Genomic DNA, 22,578 nt, shown 5'->3' on the forward strand with positions numbered 1-22,578 from the left:
TAACGGGGTCAATAAGGTCTGGAAAGTTACCACACAAACATCAAAGTCCATTATTTAATAGATACTACCAAATAAGCACTGAACTTTAAATGTGCTGGGAACAGAATGAAGAAATGCTCATTTTTTACATTTTAGATAACATTTTAATTAATGTAAAATATCTTTGTAGAATCTTTCAGGATGACACACACAAAAAAAAACTAAATTCTCACACAAAAAAGAAAGATTTTTCCTATTCACAAGGATAAAATAAGCAAGCGGCAAACATTACATCAGCACAAACATATCTGGCTCAGATGCAGGGGTTCGAGTCACCTGAAGTATGCTAAAAATATTACTTTTCACATAACTCGGCAGGAGTTGCGGTGCCAGTCACCCGCTGAGGTTAACCTTTGAAACCTCATCAGTGGCATTCACAGTCACAGGTGGTTATTACCTCCAGGAGCTCAAATACGTGACATCACCAACGCTTCTAAAACAGGGAACATCTCACCCTTCTGCCAAACCACAGACCGTTCCGCATGTCTAAAGGTAAATATTACCAATGGTTTCACACCATCCTCCTCTACGATGCCCCAGCAACATCATTCTCACAGACTGATCCTGCTCTGACATCTCAGTGGTACAGTTTCAGTCAAATTCAACAATGTTTATAATCGCAATGAATGAGTACATCTGAACATCATGAAACAATTCCTTTCTTATGTCTCTCCTCCTCTGCTGTGCCTCCCACCGCACTAACAGCAGCCTGCGGTCAAGGAGTCCATTGTTGCAACACATACACGGGTTCTGTTGGCTTCATGGTCTAAGGTTCCTTGGGGAAAAGGCTGGCATGTTGGAGATGACAAATGGCAGAAGAGTTCTGTTTAACTCAAAATGTTTGAGCACATGGGTGCATCGAGGGGTCACAGTTAGAAGTCGGTGTCCCAACCCGACATTTCATCTGGAGGGATTTCTTCTTCAGGAGGATAACTGTCAAAGTAACTGTGGTCAGTGGGTCCCTTCACCTGGAGAAAAAGAAAGAGACAGATCAAGTAAATAGTGAGAGAATCAGAAAGAAAAGGGAAAAAAAACAATATGATGTACTGATATAATACTGTGCAAAAGTTTGAGGTCAGTAAGATGTTTTCTACTTTTATTTAGCAGGGATGCATTCAATTGGTCAAAAGTGACAGTAAAAACATTTATAATGTTACAAAAGATTTCTGTCTCAAATAAATGCTGTTCTTTTAAATGTTCGATTCATCAAAAATACTTGAAAAAAATCATGTTTCCACAAAAATATTAAGCAGCACAATGTTTTCAACACTGATAATAAGAAGAATGTTTCTCGAGCATCAATTCTTCATATTAGGCTGATTTCTGAAGGACCATGTGACACTGAAGACTGAATTAAAGGACAAGTTCGGTATTTTACACTTAAAGCCCTGTTTACACAGGGCTCTCAAGTCTCACGCATTGGGCGTGAGACACACGCAATTCAACCAGTTCACACGCTCACACGCCACACCGTGTATTTCTCACGCTGAAAAGGCAATGCCAACCAAGTTTTCCTGCGAGCTTTATAACGTTTTATACGAGGCGCAGGCATACAAAGTGAAGTTTCCTGCCGCCAGCACGTATCTCGGCCAGATTGCGTTCGTTACAAGGCAACACAGATGCGCGAACACACGGAAGTTGACGGAACATTCTCGGCCACCGTACGTTCGTTACTAGGTAACCAACAACATCGCGCGAACACACGTCGTGATAATGGAGAAGGTACGTTGGAAGAAAGCTCGTCTAACATTTTTAGGCTAGAACATTTAATATATAGCCCATCGTTTACATTATTATTGATGCAGTTAAAAACTCTACAACTACTCTGCAACCAGGCCAGAAGCTTTGGCTCAGTCAGAGACAATTTATATAAAGTCCTAAAAGGACTTTGGCTCAGTTTGGCTAGTTTACGTTTTCTTAAACTAAGGGAATGTTAGTGGGTATGGGAAGGAATGAAGATGTATTTCTTCATTTTATTTAAAATACATTTAAATTTGTTTATTTTATTTTATTTTATTTTTAATTATTATACTGTATTAATAGTCTTTCTAGTTACATTAAGGCTACATGTATTAAAGCAGAGTGCTCTGGGTAATATTTTATATGGACTGTCAAAACATACATTAATCATTGCCATTGCATTTGTATTTTTCAAACACAAAACACATTTCATAAGCTGGAGTGTGTACTCTTGTGTACACACACACACACACACACACACACACACACACACACACACACACACACCTTAATAATACTCTAATATGTCATTTGTTCACAATGTCCCATGCACCACACAATAAATAATTATACCATTTTGACTAGACACATTCAAAATGCAAAAAGATTTGTTTTTCCAAACTGTTTGGAGCAATTTGTTATATTTTTGTAATTTTTGTATAACTTATTTGTCATTTTGAAATATAACATTAAAGAGTTTATTTGATGTGATGAATTGCTCTGTCATTTATCAGATTTACCAATTGTTATAATTTCAATTTGGGCTGGTTAATTATGAACAATGGGTAAAATTGGGGGGCGGGGACATATGGGGGCGGGGCTTCATTAGGGCTCCTCCCCTAACCGCATGTGATCTCACTCCAAGCTTTTGGTAAAACTTGAGAGCCCTGGTTTACAGATCGTTTCTGATGAAATAGAACGGTTAAGATTAAAATTTGGACACATGCTGAATTTTAGGTTTATTTCGGCGGAGTAATACCTTACCTCACACAGCTCACCTAATACAAGTCAATGGAGTTGGACAAAAACTACGATAAAACCTGTTGGAAAGTATCTTTTGCTGCGATTTTTGTGTGAGGAAATCAGTGAACAATCCTGACCACTCGGTGAGTTTCACGTCTTTTTAAACGAAAGTTTAATGCGTTGGTAATGGAGGTGGTGGTGGAGGTGGAGGTGGTGGAGGTGGTGGTGGAGGTGGTGGAGGTGGTGGTGGTGGAGGTGGAGGTGGAGGTGGAGGTGGTGGTGGAGGTGGTGGTGGAGGTGGTGGTGGTTGAGGTGGAGGTGGTGGGGGGGGGGGGGGGGGGAAGCGAAATAAACCTAAAATTCTCGGGACAGCAGCACGTGTCCAAATTTTAATCTTAACCGTTCTATTTCATCAGAAACGATCTGTAAACAGTGCTTTAAGTGTAAAATACCGAACTTGTCCTTTAATGACGCTGAATATACAGCTTTAGCATCACAGGAATAAATTATATGTTGCAATATATTAACATAGAAATTATAATTGTACATTTCACAATATTACTGTTTTTACTGTATTTCTGTTCAAATAAATGTGACTTTGGTGAACATAAAAGACTTTTGAATGGTAGTGTACATGTCATTTTATGATACATGATCCCATAAAAATCTCTAGATGATATGTGTCTTACCTCTCTTTTAAGTGGTGATATCAGACTTCTGGATTTCATACCACTCCAGCTAAATCCTGTAAACCATCTAAACACCAACGAACAACATCATCAATTTAATAACTGTTATAAAATGTATGTAGGTGACAATTATACCGATTTCAAAGTTAGTGTTTATGGATGCCCACTGAATGCAAATGTAATGTTTGCTAACATGATAGAAACCTGTTTATGGGCAAAGGAAAAAGAGCAAAGCATCAATTTAGTCCAAAGGCTGTATAAGTTCAGTCAAGAGCAGGCCCAGAAAAAGCCAGAAGATCCAGAAAGGTCAAGATTACAAACGGAACAAATTGGAAATTGGAAAGATGGAACAAATTCCAGAGATCTTGGGCTATTTAGGGTGCCATCTAATTTAGTCAGCACCATTATGAAAAACCAAGCAAAAGTGTGTTTTTTCAAACATGAGAAATCTGAAAATGAAAGACAAAAACAAGTGTGCAACCACACTATATCCACAGGTCAGTATATTGTGTGGGTAACTAACTAAGCAACTACTTAATTTAAAACATTTGAGACAATACAGTTAAATATTTTGTTAATGTTGTGTTAATACATATGGCATAAATTGGGGATATTTTTTTGTCAAACAGCACCAGATTTTGACTGTTGTACACTTACCTGTGTTTTTTAATATCAGTTATTCCATTCTTTAGATTGCCCAGTCGCTCTGAAGGGTTTTGTCTTTATAAAAAAGAGAACAGCAAAATCATTTCATGATATATTGCAGAGGGACCTGAATAGTTTCAGAAAACAGGTAAAAGACATAAGAATAATTTAAGAAGGATGCATGATCATACCTGCACAGCTTTCGGATAAGGTCACCTGGCCTCTTGGTGATCTTTTTAGGGAAGTCCATCTTCTCAATTCCTTTCAGAATGAATGTGTATATTATCATCTGATCTGAGCCAGTAAAGGGGGGGCTTAAGGAACAATCAGATCAAATACGTTAGAGTAGGTCTTTCATGCATTTGTATTATTAAATGTTTTCCACTAGAACTTGAGCTGATGCAAACCTTCCTGTAAGAAGTTCAAAGATCAGGATTCCAAGAGACCAGAAGTCCACACTGAGACCGTGACCTTTATTGAGAATTATCTCAGGTGCAACATACTCTGGAGTCCCACAGAACGTCCAGGTCTTCTGGCCACACTTGAGCTTCTTAGCAAAGCCAAAATCCACCTGAGAAAACATGCTAGGAATCAGTATCGCTGCACTGAGTTTAATAAGTGAATTCTAAGTTAAGTTTAATGACTTTTGCTCACCAATTTGACGTATCCATCTGTATCCAGCATCAGATTCTCAGGCTTCAGGTCTCTGTATATGATGCCATTGTTGTGTAGGTAGTCAAAAGCCTCTGTTACACAGCCCACACAGAACTTGGCAGTGTACTCATCAAAACTCCCCCTGGATCAAAACAGAAACTTTTAGCATATGCATCAAACCAGTAAAACTGTAGCTGTTCCAGATGCATGAAATAGGTAGATGTGATTGTGCTGGACAATGCGGGACATGTGTGGGAGAGATAGATTTACTATACTATGTAAATATTGATTTACATTAGTTGGAAAGCCATCATGTGTGCCATCACGTTGGATGATAATGTTAAATTGCCAATAAGCTTTGTTAAAGGGGTGGTTGAATATGATTTCACTTTTCGAACTTTAGTTAGTGTGTAATGTTGCTGTTTGAGCATAAACAACATCTGCAAAGTTACAATGCTCAAGTTCAAAGCAAAGGGAGATATTTTCTTTTAAAGAAATCGTTTTTTAAGGACTACAACAAACGGCTGGTAGGGACTATACGAGCTTCCTCCAGGGTTAGTGACATCACCAACCCTAAAATGTACATAAACCCCTCCCCCTGAACACGATTTACAGATTATCAAGACAGAATATGCTAATCTATGACTAGAAGATAACCACACATAAGCTACATAAGTTCATCAACTAACCATTCAGAAATGTAGTCTACATGTTGTCACTTCTTGAGTCTCTCCATCTTTGTCTGACTTCGGTTTGAACATAAAAGGCTAAACGTTTTTAAAATTTCCAGTGCATGTCTGTGTGAGGTAAAAGAACATGAGCTCTTGAAGCTCCGCCCTCTGTGCTGGGAGCAGCAGCTCATTTGCATTTAAAGGAACAGACACAAAAACGGTGCGTTTTTGCTCACTCTCAAAAAGTGACAAATTTAACATGCTATATAAAAAATATCTGGAAGGTATTTTAAGCTAAAACTTCACATACACACTCTTGGGACATCGAAGACTTATTTTACATCTTGTGAAAAGGGCATTATACAACCCCTTTAATAAATTGTGACCGGGTCCGTGACTGACACTCAATTTGCCCTGGTTCGAGTGATGCAAAGTAATTTACATTACAGAACTTATTCAGTCTGCTAAATATAATGAACTGAGTAACAGGCTAATAGGTAAAAATCACATTTTATATAAAAATAAATTTCCTTAAGTAGCGCCTAGTTTATTTCCCTTTATTACTCACTACTAGCTGACAATTTTTGAGCAACGTTAAAATAACGTTAGGGAAACATTAGTATAGCCTTAAAGTAATGTTAGAATAACATTCTAACGTTACGTTACTTTAACGTTCCCCTAAATATTCTACCATTATTTTAACATTATTCTAACGTTCCCCTAACATTATTCTAACGTTAGAGCAACGTTAAAATAACATTTGGGAAACGTTAGTATAACGTTAAAGTAATGTTAGAATAACATTCCAACGTTACTTTAATGTTCACCTAACTTTATTCTAACGTTACTTTATTTTAACGTTGCTCCAACGTTTTTCGAACGTTACTTTAACATTCCCCTAATTTTTTTCTAATATTATTTTAAAGTTCACCTAACGTTATTCTAACTTTCCCCTAATTTTATTCTAACGTTATTGAAACGTTTCAAGAACATTCCCCTAATAACCCCGCTGTACGTCAGTCAGCATGCAGTTAGTATAAGAGGCGGAAGATCAGAGGTGTGTAGTCAGTGAAGATAGAAACAAACGTACTACTGTTATTTATGATTTCTGTGCTTTTCAAACTATGCTTAACCCTGACTTAATATTTTAGCTATAAAGTTGGATTCATCTGATCATTATAAACTGATCATTATAAACGCGTTTTGATTGATCTCATTTCAACATAAATGCTCTATTAAAATAATTTCAGAGCTCTGTGTAGGTCATTATACAAAAACATCAGCCACGTTTAATTGGAAGGTTATTTTACATGGTTATTAAATAATAACCTAAAAATAACCATTAGGGAACACTTTGTGTAAGTTATTTTTAGGTTATTTAAAAATAACCTCACTGCAACGTTCTGGAAATGTTATTTTATGGTTGCAAAAAATAAAACCTAAAAAGAATGTTCCTAGAACGTTGTTATTTGGTTCTCAAAAAAATAAACAAACGGGAACCAAATACTAAAACATTCTGTTTTCTGGGTAAACTATGCAAACATTAAATGCATTTTACCGGATTCAATGCATCCTAAATACCACTTTACGAGTGCATTGGTTGGTAATTTTCCCGCTCAAGCTAGAACATGACGGTTGTGCAAATTGATTTTTTTAAACGACAATCGCATATTTAGTTTTATATTTCTATTTGTGGTAATGTAAATTTCAAGGAAGAAAAAAAAAACATTGAAATGCGGGACACTGCTCATGTCTTGTGGGACGCAGGATGAAGAACAAAGCTACCAATTCCGGGACTGTCCAGCTTTTGGTCACCCTAGCATGAAATGGAGCTCACCTGTCTCTCAGAAGACTCCAGATTTCTCCACCCAGACATGCCTCCAACAGCATGTATACATACTTGTTGTCTTTGAAAGTGCAGTACATTCTAAGAGCAAAAATTTAAAGATCAGATCAAAACATAATTAAGTTTTGAAATTCACAGCTTGCAGTAACATTCACTGCCACTGACGTTTCTCCTATGTTTGGTTAAATGAAGCATTTTAGGTACGGACCTTCTCTCTTAATTTAATCATTTGAACACTAAGGGGATTCATCATGAATATCTCTTCAAAAGCAATGAAGAGGGAAATTCAATGATCAGATTATCTTTAAGATCTTCCGATATTTCCTAAAACTCACAAGACTAAACAGGCTTTACTAAAACAGTCAGATCATACTAGATGAACATACTTTACAATAAAAGGAGAGTTTGTTTCAAGCAAGATCCTCCTCTCTGAGTAGATGTGCTCTTCCTGTCTGTTATCCACGATGTGCCGTTTCTTGATGCATTTCAGAGCAAACGTCACATTCTCATGCTTCACTTTCACCTAGAGCAAAACAGGCATCATTATTGCTCATCTCACTCCCTCACTTTGTGGGAATTATTTCTCTTTGAATGTTTTATATCATAAAGAAGAAGTGTGATTATTGTGATCAAGCTTCTAACCAATTCAACTCTGCCAAAGCCCCCAACTCCCAGCGTGGCAATAACCTCGAGGCAGCTGAAGGGTATAGTGGATGCAAAGCTGCTCTCTGTCTCTTTCAGCTCTATCATATCATGTGACACTGGTGTGGTTGGTGGGGTGCAGCTTCCTGACCTTCTAAAAGAAAAAGTAAGGATTTTCAGAGATAAGTGATTGTCATTATTTTGGTCATTCTGTTTAAGACAATTATACAGAGTGGCAAATTTGTCTAATTTTGGATTGGTTACTAAACAGCTGAAAAGAAAAAATACAGTTGGGTCTGAAAGTTTAAGAAATTCTGGGGGGTTCGTTTCTACTTAAACTTTTTAAAACATCTGCATTATTTCTTGGCCACTAAACAAATTAGCACATTTGCGACACTGACCATTGTTCTTCTAATAAAGTAATTTTAAGTAATAAAATTACAAAAGAGAAGCATTTATATGAGTGGTCTCAAACTTTTGGACCCCACTGTATGTATACTATAGATAAATCGGTGGATTGGAGATTCAAATGCATAAATCCAGAAAATAAAATCTGGCATTTTCCAAATAGCTTCAACCAGTTGAGATGTTCTTATATTCACACTATATAATATACAATGTGAATTATGGTCAGTTCTTCAATTCTGTCAATTGGGGATTGTTGATAAATCTCAGCCTCTAGTTTTTACCTTTACGTGAAAACACTTCTTTTTTTTTTTTCGTTTTTGAAGAACTGTGCCTGTAGTACAAAATTTAGTGCTATTTTACAGCACAATGGAGTGGTAAGAAGTCAAGGAGTCAAAAAGACTATCACTGTTTTAATTGTACACTGTTTTAATATATATATAGATAAACTTACTTAGCATGTCTTTTCTTATCGTCTCGTGCTAAATTCTCGACGTAGCTCTGGAGGTACTTCTTAAGCTCATCAAAAGTTCCAACAGTTTGACTGAAGGTTCTAAGAGAAAACCGTTGTTATTGTCACAGACTACAAGAAACATAATCAATTGAATGACGATGATCTTCAAGTGTGAACTCACTCTCGATCAATGACAAGGCATTCCATCCCATCCTCATCTGCTATTATATTTGCAGATCTGACATCATCACTGTAGTTTGACAAAGTAGGAACACATAAAGTGCATTAGACATAAACTGAGAATAAATGGCCCCTAAAATGACAGTTCAATGAATTTGTTTGTAATATTCTATTAACTAATATACATGTTGACGAGACAAAGATGATGCTCTCTGCTACTGCAGTGATGCTAAAAGTCGTCCCCATATTGTATACCAAAAGGTTATTGAAATAGGATTAAAGTGGGGACATGAGAATTGAGCTGGGGATTGAAGAAAGACAGCACCTGATGAGGGCCTTCTCTCCGAAATAATCCCCTTTCCCCAAGGTGTTGATGATCTGAGGCTCTTCATGATCCTGTGTGCTCTGTGTGACTTTAATCTGAGCAACAGAGAAAGACAGAGGTTGCATTTCAAAACGAACAAACCATATTAGTTTTTGAGAGAACCACATTCACAGATTAAAATCCTTCAACTGTACGCAACAAGTATTCAGTAATAATGATATTGAAGAAATGGAGTTAGTTTGTTCGTTCATTCTCAGTTCTCTATAGAATGATCCACTAAAACACGATGACCCTCTTGACCTTTCTGATAGGCAGTTTTTGGTGGCCAGCACTAATGGTCTTATTCCCAACACACTCTCGGACATGGTGGCGACAGGCTGACGAGAACCATCATTTCCGGTAATTAAATTCTCTCCCCCTCAGTAAAACATCTTCCTTCCCCCCATCTTGAGCGACAGTAGAGCAGAAATTAACAGGGGATCTGAGCCTGACTAGCTCATGCTAAACAGTTCCTGTTGCTTCCCAGTGGAGAGTCCTGTCTCTTAACCCCTTCGGTGTCGAATTACTGATTTATCTGAATGCGCTCAACCTCCCAAAGACCCAGATCGGTGTCTGCAGTGAAGTCCATGAGGATTAGTGGAGTGGAAAAAATGTGCCTCAAATGGGATAAATCACTTTAATTTTTTGATGGTTTAGCTTTAGCATTGAAAGGTGTGAGTACATAGCATAACCTGGGTGGTGTATGTACCTAATGTACCTAAAATTATGTATACACTCTCATCTTCAGTAGGCATGATGAAGGGCTATATACTATAATTAATAAAAGTTCCTGAAAAGAAGGAAATCAATAATAATCATACAGCAAAAGCACATCAGTTTTTACATTTTAAATTATAGTAGCAATTCATTTTAAGTATATGTAACCTCGTGGAATGAGACATGATTCAATGTTGAGCATAGTACGCTAAATACAGTAAATACACAAAACCAAGCTTTGACAAAACAAATTGATGATAATAGATTGCAAATTACCTTTCCATTGGCGATTATGTAAAAAGTGTTTCCTTCTTCTCCCTCCCGGATGATGTAGTCTCCTTTATTATAATACTCCTGGTCAGCAAACGCAAGACAAAACTCATTTAGCTATTGATTTTACCATCAACCCACTGCTGTCATTTTCCCGGAGAGGTTCCCTGAGGGAGACAACAGGAAGGCCGCCATGTCTGCTTTCACAATGATATAAGAAGATATGTCTCCTACACTTATTGCTTACTTACATACTTGTCAAATTTCATAAAATGTGTTTTTTCAATAGAAGAAGTTAAAAGGCTAGGTCACCCAAAAATGAAAATTCTGTCATTTACTCACTCTCATGTAGTTTCAAACCAATATGAATTTCTTTCTTCTGCTAAACACAAGATATTTTTGTTCAGCAGAAGAAAGAAATTCATACAGGTTTGGAACAACTTGAGGGTGTGTACATGATGACAGTATGTTCCTTTTAGGGTGAACTAGCCCTTTAAATTGTACAGTTGATCTTAAAGGTGGTATCAGTGATTTCAGGCCCAAAAATATTTTATCACATTCATCTAATCTTTCCTAACGATCTGCTAGCTGCCCGCCCCATAAGCATGCCGTCAAAAAAACGCATCTCTGTAGGCAGCCTAGGCTCTGAGATCTGTACACAAAAACGAATGGTTTAGCCAAACACTCAAAACCAAAACAAATAGTGTTCCAACAAATCACCGACAGGGGGAGGGTGTTGTGAGGTTTTGTGCTCGTGCACGGCTGCACGCGAAGTCAGAGCTGAAGAAAAAGCTGGCCTGTCGGTGATTGGACACCACCAATGTGGTGATTGCCTACAGAGACGCGTTTTTTGACGGCAGCTAGCGGATCGTTAGGAAAGATTAGATGAATGTGATACAAATATTTTTGGGCCTGAAATCACTGATACCACCTTTAAGGTAGCACTTCACTTACCATTAAAACAGTTCAGCTTTTTATAATAAATAACAACAACAAAACAGCATTTTGGAACTGGTTTTAATACTCCAGAATAAGCTGTTTATGGGACACAAATTTGTGGGGGGTTTTGTTACTTGCCTAGAGCTTGAGAATACTGTGCTTGAACTGATATCCCTCCAATTCAATGGAAGAACAAGAATGTATTTTGCAACAGTGATTTGCTAAAATAACGTTCTATTTACAGTGGAATGGAATGATTCACCTGAAATTTGAGATTAATCTTGTTTTGCCAAACGGAATCATTAAACCATTCTAGAACATTGTAGCGGTCCATCAGAAGCATTTCAAGACATTCTTTGAGTTTTAATTTCTCTGGTGCATGAACTCTACTGATCTCCATCCCCGACTGTCTTTCTGACAGAGCTCTGATTTGTCATTAGAGAAGCTCTCTAGGTATGCCACACTCCTCTGAGGGTCTCAAAACATTTGTCTTCTTCTAGCATCCCATCTGCATTCCATTCCCCACTGTTTAATGATAGAGTTCCACATTATCTGCATGTTTCAGTCCAAAACATCTGGGCCCCTATTGGGTTACATTGCTTCTTTACCTCTAGAGAGGGGAATATAATCAACTCCATTGGAGTGATTGAATAACGACATTCTCCCATTCGACCCCAGGGGCCGACAATCGAGAAGAATGCCCTTGATGTTTTTTCAGCATGGAAGAACATGAGGATGCTTATTTGACGTTGAGTTGACAAAGCCCACACTCTTTTAGAAAAACTCACTTGGCCCCTCATGGAGAAATGGAATAAATCAGTCAGCAGCCTACACTGGCTGATACAAACATCTTTAACAAATCACTCATCCCCATCGATTGGAGCGAACACTTCACGCAGCCTTAGTCAAATAACTATGGTAACAATATACAGGGCCAAGTGATGAAAGATGCAATATCAACACTGCTTGTCCAAAATTGTCGGTTTGGATTTAGACATCTGAAAACTTTACTACAGATAGATATTTTGGATCAGATGGGGCTGGTTAGCTTTTTTGAATCACCAAATTTTAGTAATGTTAAAAGGTTTTACTTACCACCTCTAAGCAGTCAACAATCTTAGTTAGTTTGTCCCCAGGTAGACTAGCAAGAAGTGAAACACTAAAATAAAATAAAATATATATTATTTTTTTTTTATCATTTTCTAAAATATACATTTTTGCCTTTTCTGCATTTAATCAACATTCAATGTTCATTTGTCTTATTCAAAACATATTGGTTTAAATTTTGATCTATGACTCTTATATGACTAAACTGATACAAAACAATTTAAGATTGCCCCTTTGACGTGATGGTTATGGAGAACAGTGCTGTTTCAGTTCAGTTCTATTTCATCTAATATAAGATAATATCTCTCAATCCTTTCTTATTAGACTGTCTTTAAGAGCCCTCAAATTGAATTATAGCATTTTCCTCCTTTCATGTTTGCCATTTAAACTGATAGTTATATAAGCAAGGTCACAGAGGTCACTTCAACCAGACCGTGAACTGACATTAACATCATCAATAGCATGGCTAATGCCTAATTCCTAGCTATGCTTTATTTGTTTGTTTGATCTCTACAATGTTTCATGCAAAAGCCGCACTTTGATGTTTTCAGGTCCAGCTATCACTTGACCACATAACACGGTAAACAGCGGGAGGGATGAACAGTTTGGATTACCTCCTCAGGAAGTGGCGGTATTGCTCGTGTCGAGCCTCGGCAGTCATCCGCATGATGTTGTGAAAGACTTCTCGATCGAGGGCCCATGTTTTCACATTGCTGGCCGCTGTGATCATAACAAAACTACAGGTAAGGGAAATACCAGGAGCTCCCTCGTTCCTCCCTGAGTGGTGTCCATTTAAACTTCAGTGACTCAGTGACCAGGAAACAACAGCTGCTTCCAATAGGACCATTAGGATGTGATTAAATTTTATCATGGTGACTTGGTAGAGAACATATTTAAGTATCCAACAGTATTACAATTTTTGTAATATTAAGACTCTTAGTGATCACATTAAAAATTAACCACTGAAAGAATGCACCACACTGATTTATAATTTAACATTATGGGTAACCATGTTTTGCTGCACACCAGTTCTTTTTTTAAGAGTAGGAATAAAAGATAATATGAGGGAAGGCATTTGAGACTGTACATCTGGCCACACAAACAAGCAAACAAAATTACTGACAAGCCAATGAGATTAACGCTACAAGATAAAACAATAATGTTTTAGTTCTCACTGGTGTTTATTTGATAGCCTGTGGCTACATGAGGCCAATCCATGGTCACAGCATGAACTAAACACACAAAGTGCTGTCGTGCAGGGACAATTCGAATTCGGTGTAAATAAGTTTCAGTATATAAGATATTTGTCAGAAACAGAACTATACTACTCATACACATCTAAGTGAGATAGAATGAAGCACAGAGGAAATACTTCACCTTTGACCGATGCAGTCCTGGTGCAATTGTACAAGATGGCTAATTCACCAAATGTGGTCCAGATTGCTATTGATGTGAGCAGTTTGTTGTGCTGATAGACATCCAGCTTGCCATCTGTAAGAGTAAACGGTACTTAAACACAAATTGTTTCTTTTTATTTTAATTCAAAAAGTGGGTTTATTATTATTTACAGTGTAACGATAACATTGATGAAAAACTGGCAGAAATGAATAGCTGTAACTAGTGACATATGCATAGATTTCCTCATATTATCTTTATACTAATGTCTACACTCTCAGAAAAATTGTGGACAAAATTGTTGCCCCATAAAGGTATAAATTTACACATGTTTTCTAACAGTATAACCAGTGTGATTATAATGGAATAGTTCAATTACTTGATTCATACCTGCAAGCACAAACAAGTGGTTTCCCGGCTCTCCTTGTTTTATGACGTATTCTCCTTGCTGGTACGTCCGCTCATACATGCATTCCACCATGTCTTTGACCTGTTGCACTTCCAGTCTCCTCAGATACTGGTTCTTATTCAAAGCATCGGTGAGGAGCTTCTTTACACTGTTAAAGATATTGGTAAAAAAAAAAAACTGTGCTGAAGATGTCTAATTTGAGATCCAAAAATAGATTATGAAAGATTTGGAATACTATTTTGCTTGTAACTGTGATAGCTGTGACATTGTTACTCATACCCCCGGTTTCACAGACAAGGTTTAAGCCTAGTCCCAGACTAAAATGCATGTTTGAGCTGTTTTAACTAAAAACAACTTGCGCTGACGTATCTTAAAATATGTCTGTGTCATTGTTTTGTCTCAAGATGCACACCAGTAATGTTTTTTTTTTCTAAGGCACATTTATGAAAGCTACGGCCTAATCCTGGCTTAATCTAAACTCTGTCTGTGAAACCGGGCCTTGGACTGATTATGGGTTGAGTGAGAACAAATTATTCAAGATGGACTAATTGGACAGTTCTCGCTATTGAAAGGCACCAGTTGTTTAATTTTCAGTGTTAGAATAGAGACAGGATAATGAATATCAGCATTGTATTTTGCAGGCAGATGAGACCAATTTAAGCCTCCCACATAATGAGCTTAGCATATGAAAAACACAGACTAATTACCAACATGAACAAATGGCACGTCTATTTTAGCTCTTTGAGGATGCTTGATACAATAATGAATATTCTTGTTCAAACCCACACACATATGCACACAAAAAAACATAACATGACCTACTAAGGTAACCTTACATTCACAAACATTTTTTAAAGGTGCTCTAAGCGATGTCACCTGTTTTTTAGGCTGAACTTTTTTTTGGTCACATACAGCAAACATCTCCTCACTGTCCGCTAGCTGTCTGTCTGAACACACTGTAAAAAAACACGGTCTCTGCAGACAGCCCAGGCTCCACAAACGCCAACAAAAACAAAATGGCCCAGCCTGGACCACGAAACATAACAAACAGTGTTCCAGCCAATAACCGACAAGAATGATTTGGGGGTGGGGGTTGGGGGGTTGGTGCGCATGCACATGAAGGGGGGTGTGGGGAGTGGAGGAGAGACAAACATGAAGAGGGAAGTTAGCTAGAGGAGAGATGTCCTAGACAACGACAACGACTAACGTTAGAATTATATTCTCTTGAATTTTTATATGGCCGACACACGACCATAGAGACGACGTTCCGATGAACAAATAGCAAAGAATAGGGAAAAGGAGAAGCAACGCGCACAGTCCCGAATTTATATCGGAAAAGCCTGTTTCAGGAAGCACGGAAAGGAGGGGGAGGGGACGGGATGAGGAGGAGGGAGGGTCGAGCTAGCCTCCGTTTTGTTTGACAATACTTTGAACGAAGTTCAAGAAGTGACGTCACCCAACATCACTTAGAGCACCTTTAAACCACTTTTATTCTTTATGTTAACAGGTTAATCAAACCGTCCGTGTTGGTGCATCATCCTCCTGACACCAGTAGGTGGTGACAAGGGACGTATTTATGAGTGAATCGTGAGATTACTGTTGCTACTGTTGCTCAGACATGCAACAAATTCCGCTTTGACTTCGCTTGGAACTATTTTCGTTGGAGGAGCAAAAATATAAAGTAACTGGCAATATTTTGTCTAAAAGTTTACTGTATTAATTTATAGGCATATTTCTTAAATATACCTAGTCCCAAATACTAACATAACCACTTGTGACAATCAAATTCTGGAAGGAAATTGAACCCAAAAGCTGAAAATGAATTACATCTCTCACCTTTGCTCTTTCCAGACTCTTGCACTCTCAAAGTAGAACTTTGGTATACCGCTGGCATCATACGTTCTGGATGAAGGCTCTGCAGAAACTCCAGCTTTTGCTCCTTTCCTCCTGTTGAGGGTATCTCTGAGCAGGCCTGTGAGACACTGACTGACCTTTTCCTTGATAGGTGATGGCAGGAGACCCAGCTCCCCTTGATTCTTCAGTGCATCCTGGAGCTTGTTGAGTTGGAGACACTTGTTCCTCAAAGCATCAGATATCTCTGAAATGGCCTGTTTCTGCTGAGCCATCTGGTCCTCTAGATGTTTGATCTGAAGCTCCTTGGCATTCAAGTCTTCATCCTTCTTCTTCAGTTGACTCTCTAACTCTTCCACTCTAACTCTGAGGACTTGAGGAACTGAGCTTGTTTCCCCATTGTTTTTGGATTTGGCCGAGCCACTGACCTGCTTGAGAGGATTCAGCTTCATAGAACCATTTCCCATTTTGGCACTTTTATTCTACAATAAAAGATGATCAAGTTCAATTTCAGTTTGCTGTGGGATGACATCAAACAACATTATTAAAATAATTAAAGGATAATATTATCAAAAAATGATCAAATATAATATTTCAGTCTTAACCCTTTTCTGTCAGTCAATTTAATGGTTTGAACAAACTTATTTAACATTTAGGTGATTATAAACAAAATTTCAAATTGAAAACATTTTTTTTTTTTTTTTTTACTTTACTTGTGCATGGCATCCCCATATGTATAAAACAATGCAATAATTTCTGAAAAGTGGAGTTCTACTTTGTGATAAAACATATGAATATAGAAGTGTTATTTTAATACCACTGAGATACTATTATAGTTTTTGATAATATTTTGAATTAAAAAAATATTTGATTTTAATTTTAATTAAAGTTTTAGAAATATGTCTATAGTTTTACATTTGTTTATATAGATTTTATTAAGTTTAATTTTAGTTTAAGTTTACTTTTTTGTTTTAGTTTGTTAATTTTAGTACTTCAACTTAAACCAAACAAAAATGAGAAATGATGCTTGGCAGCAAGCTGATATAAATAATAATAAATCATCTTTATAAGTAATAAATGTTTTATGGTTTTGGTGTTAATTTTAGATAACTATAATAATATTTGCACATTAGGTCAAGTGAATTTAGTAAAGTAACTTTTTTATTTGATTTTTTATGTGTACATCAGGAAGGTCTCAGGGACAACCAGAGCTTGAGGATTAAATATGTGTGTGATTGCGCATGGCGTATTCATTTTAATAATGAACCTGAGATTGCCATTTAGTCCCAGTCCCAACACAGATTTGTTGATAAATAATATAAATAATGCTGCTGGTCCTTCTGGGTGTGTGCTGATCTCTTGTTGTCAGATTTAATGCTGGCATTTGTGCGCTACAGAACACAACTTTGATGGTAAAGGTTAGGGGATCCTCCCATGCCTTTCATCTACCTGTCATGTATATCTCATTATGAGGGGCACAAGACAGAATGATCATCCACATTTTCATATCTCAGATGAAGAGTGAGAGAGAGCATTTTACCAGGGATCTGTTGGCCCCAGTGATTTAGACCTAATCAATAATTTAGAGGCACAGTAATACCGGATGGCACCAGCACCCCGTGGCCGTGAGTGTGCAGTATGCTCTTTCCTGGACTATATGGTGATGTCATTCTTTGCTGACTTTCATTGATGGAAAAAAAAATGAAAGAGGATGTTTTGTGATTCACTTTGGGTTACACACATACAATGGACACTGGACACTCCCACCACAAAGAAGAATGTTTGAGCACAATCACAGTATTTACAGCGCAAGACCTCATACAGATGCCTACATCTCCATACATAAACTTAAAACAAAGTACACAACACAAAGTAGCCTATATATGCAACTTAATAAGAGTTCTTTTCTTTGCATCCAATCTGTTGTTGAATTCACAGGATATTTGATTAGCTTTATTTCCTTATATCCATGAAAGATGTATGTTATTTATTAAACAGGATGTTTTACAGTAGAAAAATACATACGATATTCAACGTAACCCTCATGCTAAGCTAAACAAAAATACAATAAAATAAATTGGAGCTAAGATTAAAATAAAGAAACGTGTTTTTTTCTAACGATACATAAATGACAAAATGACTCATTTTAAAATGATATAGCCTACTTGTAGGTAACTTCGCGCTTTTGCATAAGCCATGCAGACGTTACACCTGTTCTTCCATTTTATCATCTAGGCTAACTAAACGCTTCTGAGAGGCATGAAGTTTAGTTTTAAATGACAAGGAAACCCCCTACCGTTTTCGTGTACAGGAACTCTTGTACTCTTAAAAGAAGACGGTCGATAGAGAGTGTTGTGTGTTTGAGGCAGCAGCACCGGTCAGCAGCTCCGTTCTGTTCACGCGCACACACTGGGCAGCATGTGTCATTTCTCCACGATAACTACACTAGCAGTCGTGATGATGGCTTCATGACAGCAGGATCTCTCTCTCTCTCTCTCTCTCTCTCTCTCTCTCTCTCTCTCTCTCTCTCTCTCTCTCTCTCTCTCTCTCTCGCATGTCATTACTCAATTATTCATTTTTTTTTTTGGTTTGTTTACCGAAGCGCCTGCTGAAGTGGTAATGGATTAATGAAATGCTGTTGTTTTAAATATCAAGTTTTAAACGTGTAGTTTATTACTGACAAGATATATTGGGCAAAACAATATTTTAATATTTTTGTCAATTTTTGCTGTTTCATCTATTGTTTTTTGTTTGATAATTGTTTCATTCTGCTGAAAAGCGTGACGTTTAACAGCAGTTTCTATTGGGACAACTTACCCCGTATAGAGGGACAACATAAATTAAATGCATATGCTCAGATAATGCATATGATGCACAAATGCATATGAATAAGAAAATTAAATATACAAAATTTAAAACATAAACAATTTCAATAAATAATTACTGGAGGGAAAAAAGGTGTGAAACCTGGCCCTGATCTTCCCTAAACTGTTTAGAACTGTATTGGTCTCAAAATCCTCTCGACTTTACAGAGCCTGAGCTACAGTATATGCCTATAACGTTTCTATTTACAATCATGTATCCAGATTTACACTGAGAGAGATTTTGCGCATATAGGCTAGTGCTATTACAGCAATCCCAGAGGCAGTTGAATTGATTTAATCGCATCAGAACCAGACTTGCATCAGAGTGGCTGAGGCCTCTGGCAATGGAAATGACCAATATATCATTCAAAGCTGTGATTCATATGAACTGTGCATCACATAGGCTACTTTCAGCAAATATTACATAATACATTTAATAAAATAGAATATACAAAATTCTATTGTTTTCCCAACCTATCATATCTGCACTTGGGCTTGGCCATAACTAATGAAATCAATATTAAGTCGTCTTAGAAATCTGACGGTGTGAGAGTTGACCAGTAGATGGAGACATAAGCCCATTATTCTCCTATATTAACGTTTGAATTTGGACCATCCTCAAAACAAAATAATACATCATAGCTTGTTACACATTTTTAAAAAATTGTCAGAACATTAATTAGAAGTTCTATGAATATACTGAATATATTTTTTGCAGTGCACCCTCCTCTCATCAATATAAGTGAAACTCGAAAAATTAGAATATCGTGCAAAAGTTCATTTATTTCAGTAATTCAACTTAAAAGGTTAAACTAATATATTATATAGACTCATTTCATGCAAAGTGAGATATTTCAAGCCTTTGTTTGTTATAATTTTGATGATTATGGCTTACAGCTTATGAAAACCCCAAATTCAAAATCTCAGAAAATTTGAATATTACATGAAATCAATAAAAAAAGGATTTTACATACAGAAATGTCAGCCCTCTGAAAAGTATAATCATGCATATGTACTCAGTACTTGGTTTGGGCCCCTTTTGCATGAATTACTGCCTCATTGTGGAGTGGCATGGATGCTATCAGCCAGTGGCACTACTGAGGTGTTATGGAAGACCAGGATGCTTCAATAGCGGCCTTCAGCTCTTCTGCATTGTTCTGATGTCTCTCATCTTTCTCTTGGCATCTTTTTCAAGATGAGAACTTTTTTTTTAAGTTCTACAAAGATACCGTAGGTGCGAATTTATATGCATTGATAAGCCAGCGCAAGTTGCAGCCTAAAGTGGCAGACTAAAGACTAATGACTGTTGATCTTTGAATAGAAATATGTTTGGTTCAGGTTTGAAATTCATTACCTTTTATTATAGGCTATGTAGTCTAAGTAGGCCTACCCCATCATAGTAGGCCTACCCCACCAAAGCAACCCAGATGCAGATTTACGCTCTACAACATCAGGAAGTTCAGACACTTCACACACTGATATTTTACATGTATTCATTGCAAACTACATTTGCTTGCACAATAGGCCTACAGAAATGACTGGATCTGGACCCTCCCAACTCCATATATTGCAGAGGATTCTGATAAATTAAATTAAAAAATGAGTCAAATTGATCAAGGGTGACAGTAAAGACTTTTACATTGTTAGTTTTAAAACTTTTCGATTTCAAATACTTTCTATTCATCAAAGAATCTTGAAAAGAAAAGTATTAAGCAGCACAACGGTTTACAACTTTGATAAGAAAGGTTTCTTGAGCACCACATCATCATATATACAAGACTGAAGTAATGATGCTGAAAATGTTGGAGTAAATAACATTTAAAAAATATTTAAAATAGAAAAGTTATTTCAGATTGTAGTAATATTCTCACAATATTAAACTTTTCAAAAACATTGCAAATAATTTTTACAGCCCCGAAAATTATTGAACCGTTTCATAAAGAGACTCATTTTAATAAACCAACACTCATCCCCTCATAATCTTGCTCACTTAGCAAATCTTTTTTATGACAATATTCCTGCTGTTATTATTCCAAAATACCGTTTCCAAACAAAATCATGAGACATACACATAACACAAAAAAAGACTCAAATAGATTTATAGGCATTCTTTAATTCCTCTTTTTTCTTGTTCAATCCATTGAGGTTCTATAATCTGCCCAAACAATCAAAATACATATCAATATACAGAGTGGAGAAAAAGACATGATATTTACATAGAAAAAAAAAAATGTATTTGTGGAAAGTTTCCAATAAGGGAAAAAAGGGTAGAACTGACATCATCCGACATACAGTAATATTCATATTGTGTGCTAGTACCGTCAAATATTAGTTTTCCATACAAACTTTTATAAACATTATAAAATATTAGATAGGGCAATATCTGATTTCTAAAAAACATGTACCTAGTACAAAATAACAAAGAATATAATAAAGTCTGTAAAAACCTTTAAAATATTTGAAAACAGTGAAGCAGGCAAAAACAGGACAACTACAGATATTTTTGAGGCCAATAAATAAAACCAAAGGCAAATAGAAAATATTAATATAATAACAGTAATGAAAACTAATACATCCTACAAATGGACTCAAATCCCAACTACCACAGGTATGATAAACCTTCATGAATTGAACTCCTCCCTGATAAGAACAACACTGTCCTCTATCCTAGTCTGTATGAAGTAGTTTTCCACTTCACCAGCAGAGGACGACATAACACCATTCACCACTGACTATGGTCAACAGCACTTGGGAGAATTCTCTTACACACAGTGAGCTGTCTGTCAATAAATATCATCTTCATTGTGTAAGAAACAGCATTACACCTGTAACACCGACAAAAACACTGCTTTTCCTTCAACGCTCAACACGTGGCGACAGTAAACCATGACGACAATAAAAAGGGATGGGGAGCATTATGCTGCGGAATCATGACAAAAGAGTTTACACAAGAAAGGAATTGACATCTTTATTCACAGAAACATCCAGTGCATTTGGCAACCCTCAGCGGGTTTGTCACGCACACATCAATGGTTACTCACAGAGGTTAAAGCAATGCATTACTCTCATCTCATGTGCATAAAAAAAAAACTGACAAACACAATATCAAAAAATAGTGACAACATAAATCTATACTTAAATTAATGCTTCAGGTACAATAAAAATATACAGTACTGGAACCCAGTACACATAATGCTGGTTTATATCATCTTTTTTTTCTTTTCCCAAACCTGATCCAATTGAGTTTGCCAACCAGCAGCATACTCGCAGAGTCAACAGACGAGAACGACAGCATAGATCGGAATTGGTTTGTAGTCATGGGACATACCAAACACATTTCTCCTTCAGCTCAAACCATGTTTTAAAGAGGGGGGAAAAAAGGAGTACAAAAGTCTGCACAAAGACTGAAAAAGCCTGAAATATCCAGTATGAAAGACAGAAAGAGAAGGGCCTTGCTCCTCTTTCCAACATAAAAACGCACCGTTCAGCAAAATATGGATTGTCATCTCCCTTGAAAAACAGGGATACGTCTCACTTTTGGAAGGGGCAAAAGGGGAACACAGCTTGCTTGTTCAGAGGGTTCACTTTACGTCCTGTTCAACAAAGATGACCTGCAAGAAATTAAACAAAAGATTCATTTAACGAGTCAAATAAAATGATTCAAAATGATCCATCTCCAAATTGAAAAAGCAAAAATACATAACGTTCAATGTATTTTACTTAAAGTCACAACT

At 36.9% G+C, this 22,578-nt stretch overlaps 2 protein-coding genes across 4 annotated transcripts in view; both read right to left on the bottom strand.

Moving 5' to 3' along the window:
* Window positions 1–41: 41 nt before the first annotated feature.
* prkg2 (protein kinase cGMP-dependent 2) lies at window positions 42–18,546 on the bottom strand. Its single transcript, XM_081365398.1, has 19 exons — window positions 18,277–18,546; window positions 15,966–16,462; window positions 14,111–14,277; window positions 13,703–13,816; window positions 12,940–13,045; window positions 12,314–12,377; window positions 10,286–10,363; window positions 9,254–9,348; window positions 8,930–8,998; window positions 8,749–8,847; window positions 7,890–8,043; window positions 7,634–7,770; window positions 7,239–7,328; window positions 4,731–4,872; window positions 4,484–4,647; window positions 4,268–4,390; window positions 4,089–4,151; window positions 3,432–3,498; window positions 42–1,007 (listed from the first exon to the last, which is right to left on the bottom strand). The coding sequence occupies exons 2-19, from the start codon at window positions 16,445–16,447 to the stop codon at window positions 912–914; spliced, it is 2,310 nt and encodes a 769-aa protein (XP_081221524.1). The 5' UTR covers window positions 16,448–16,462; window positions 18,277–18,546; the 3' UTR covers window positions 42–911.
* A 2,277-nt stretch (window positions 18,547–20,823) lies between these two features.
* Window positions 20,824–22,578, bottom strand: part of rasgef1ba (RasGEF domain family, member 1Ba) — a 76,558-nt gene continuing 74,803 nt past the window's right edge. For all 3 annotated transcript variants that reach the window (XM_081365049.1, XM_081365051.1, XM_081365050.1), the window contains one exon: window positions 20,824–22,455. In XM_081365049.1, coding sequence (XP_081221175.1) covers window positions 22,431–22,455 — 25 coding nt within the window. In that variant the 3' untranslated portion in view covers window positions 20,824–22,430. The remainder of the gene's footprint in view (window positions 22,456–22,578) is intronic.

This window comes from Scardinius erythrophthalmus (genome assembly GCF_964197995.2).
Source record: "Scardinius erythrophthalmus genome assembly, chromosome: 5".
NCBI lineage: Eukaryota > Metazoa > Chordata > Actinopteri > Cypriniformes > Leuciscidae > Scardinius > Scardinius erythrophthalmus.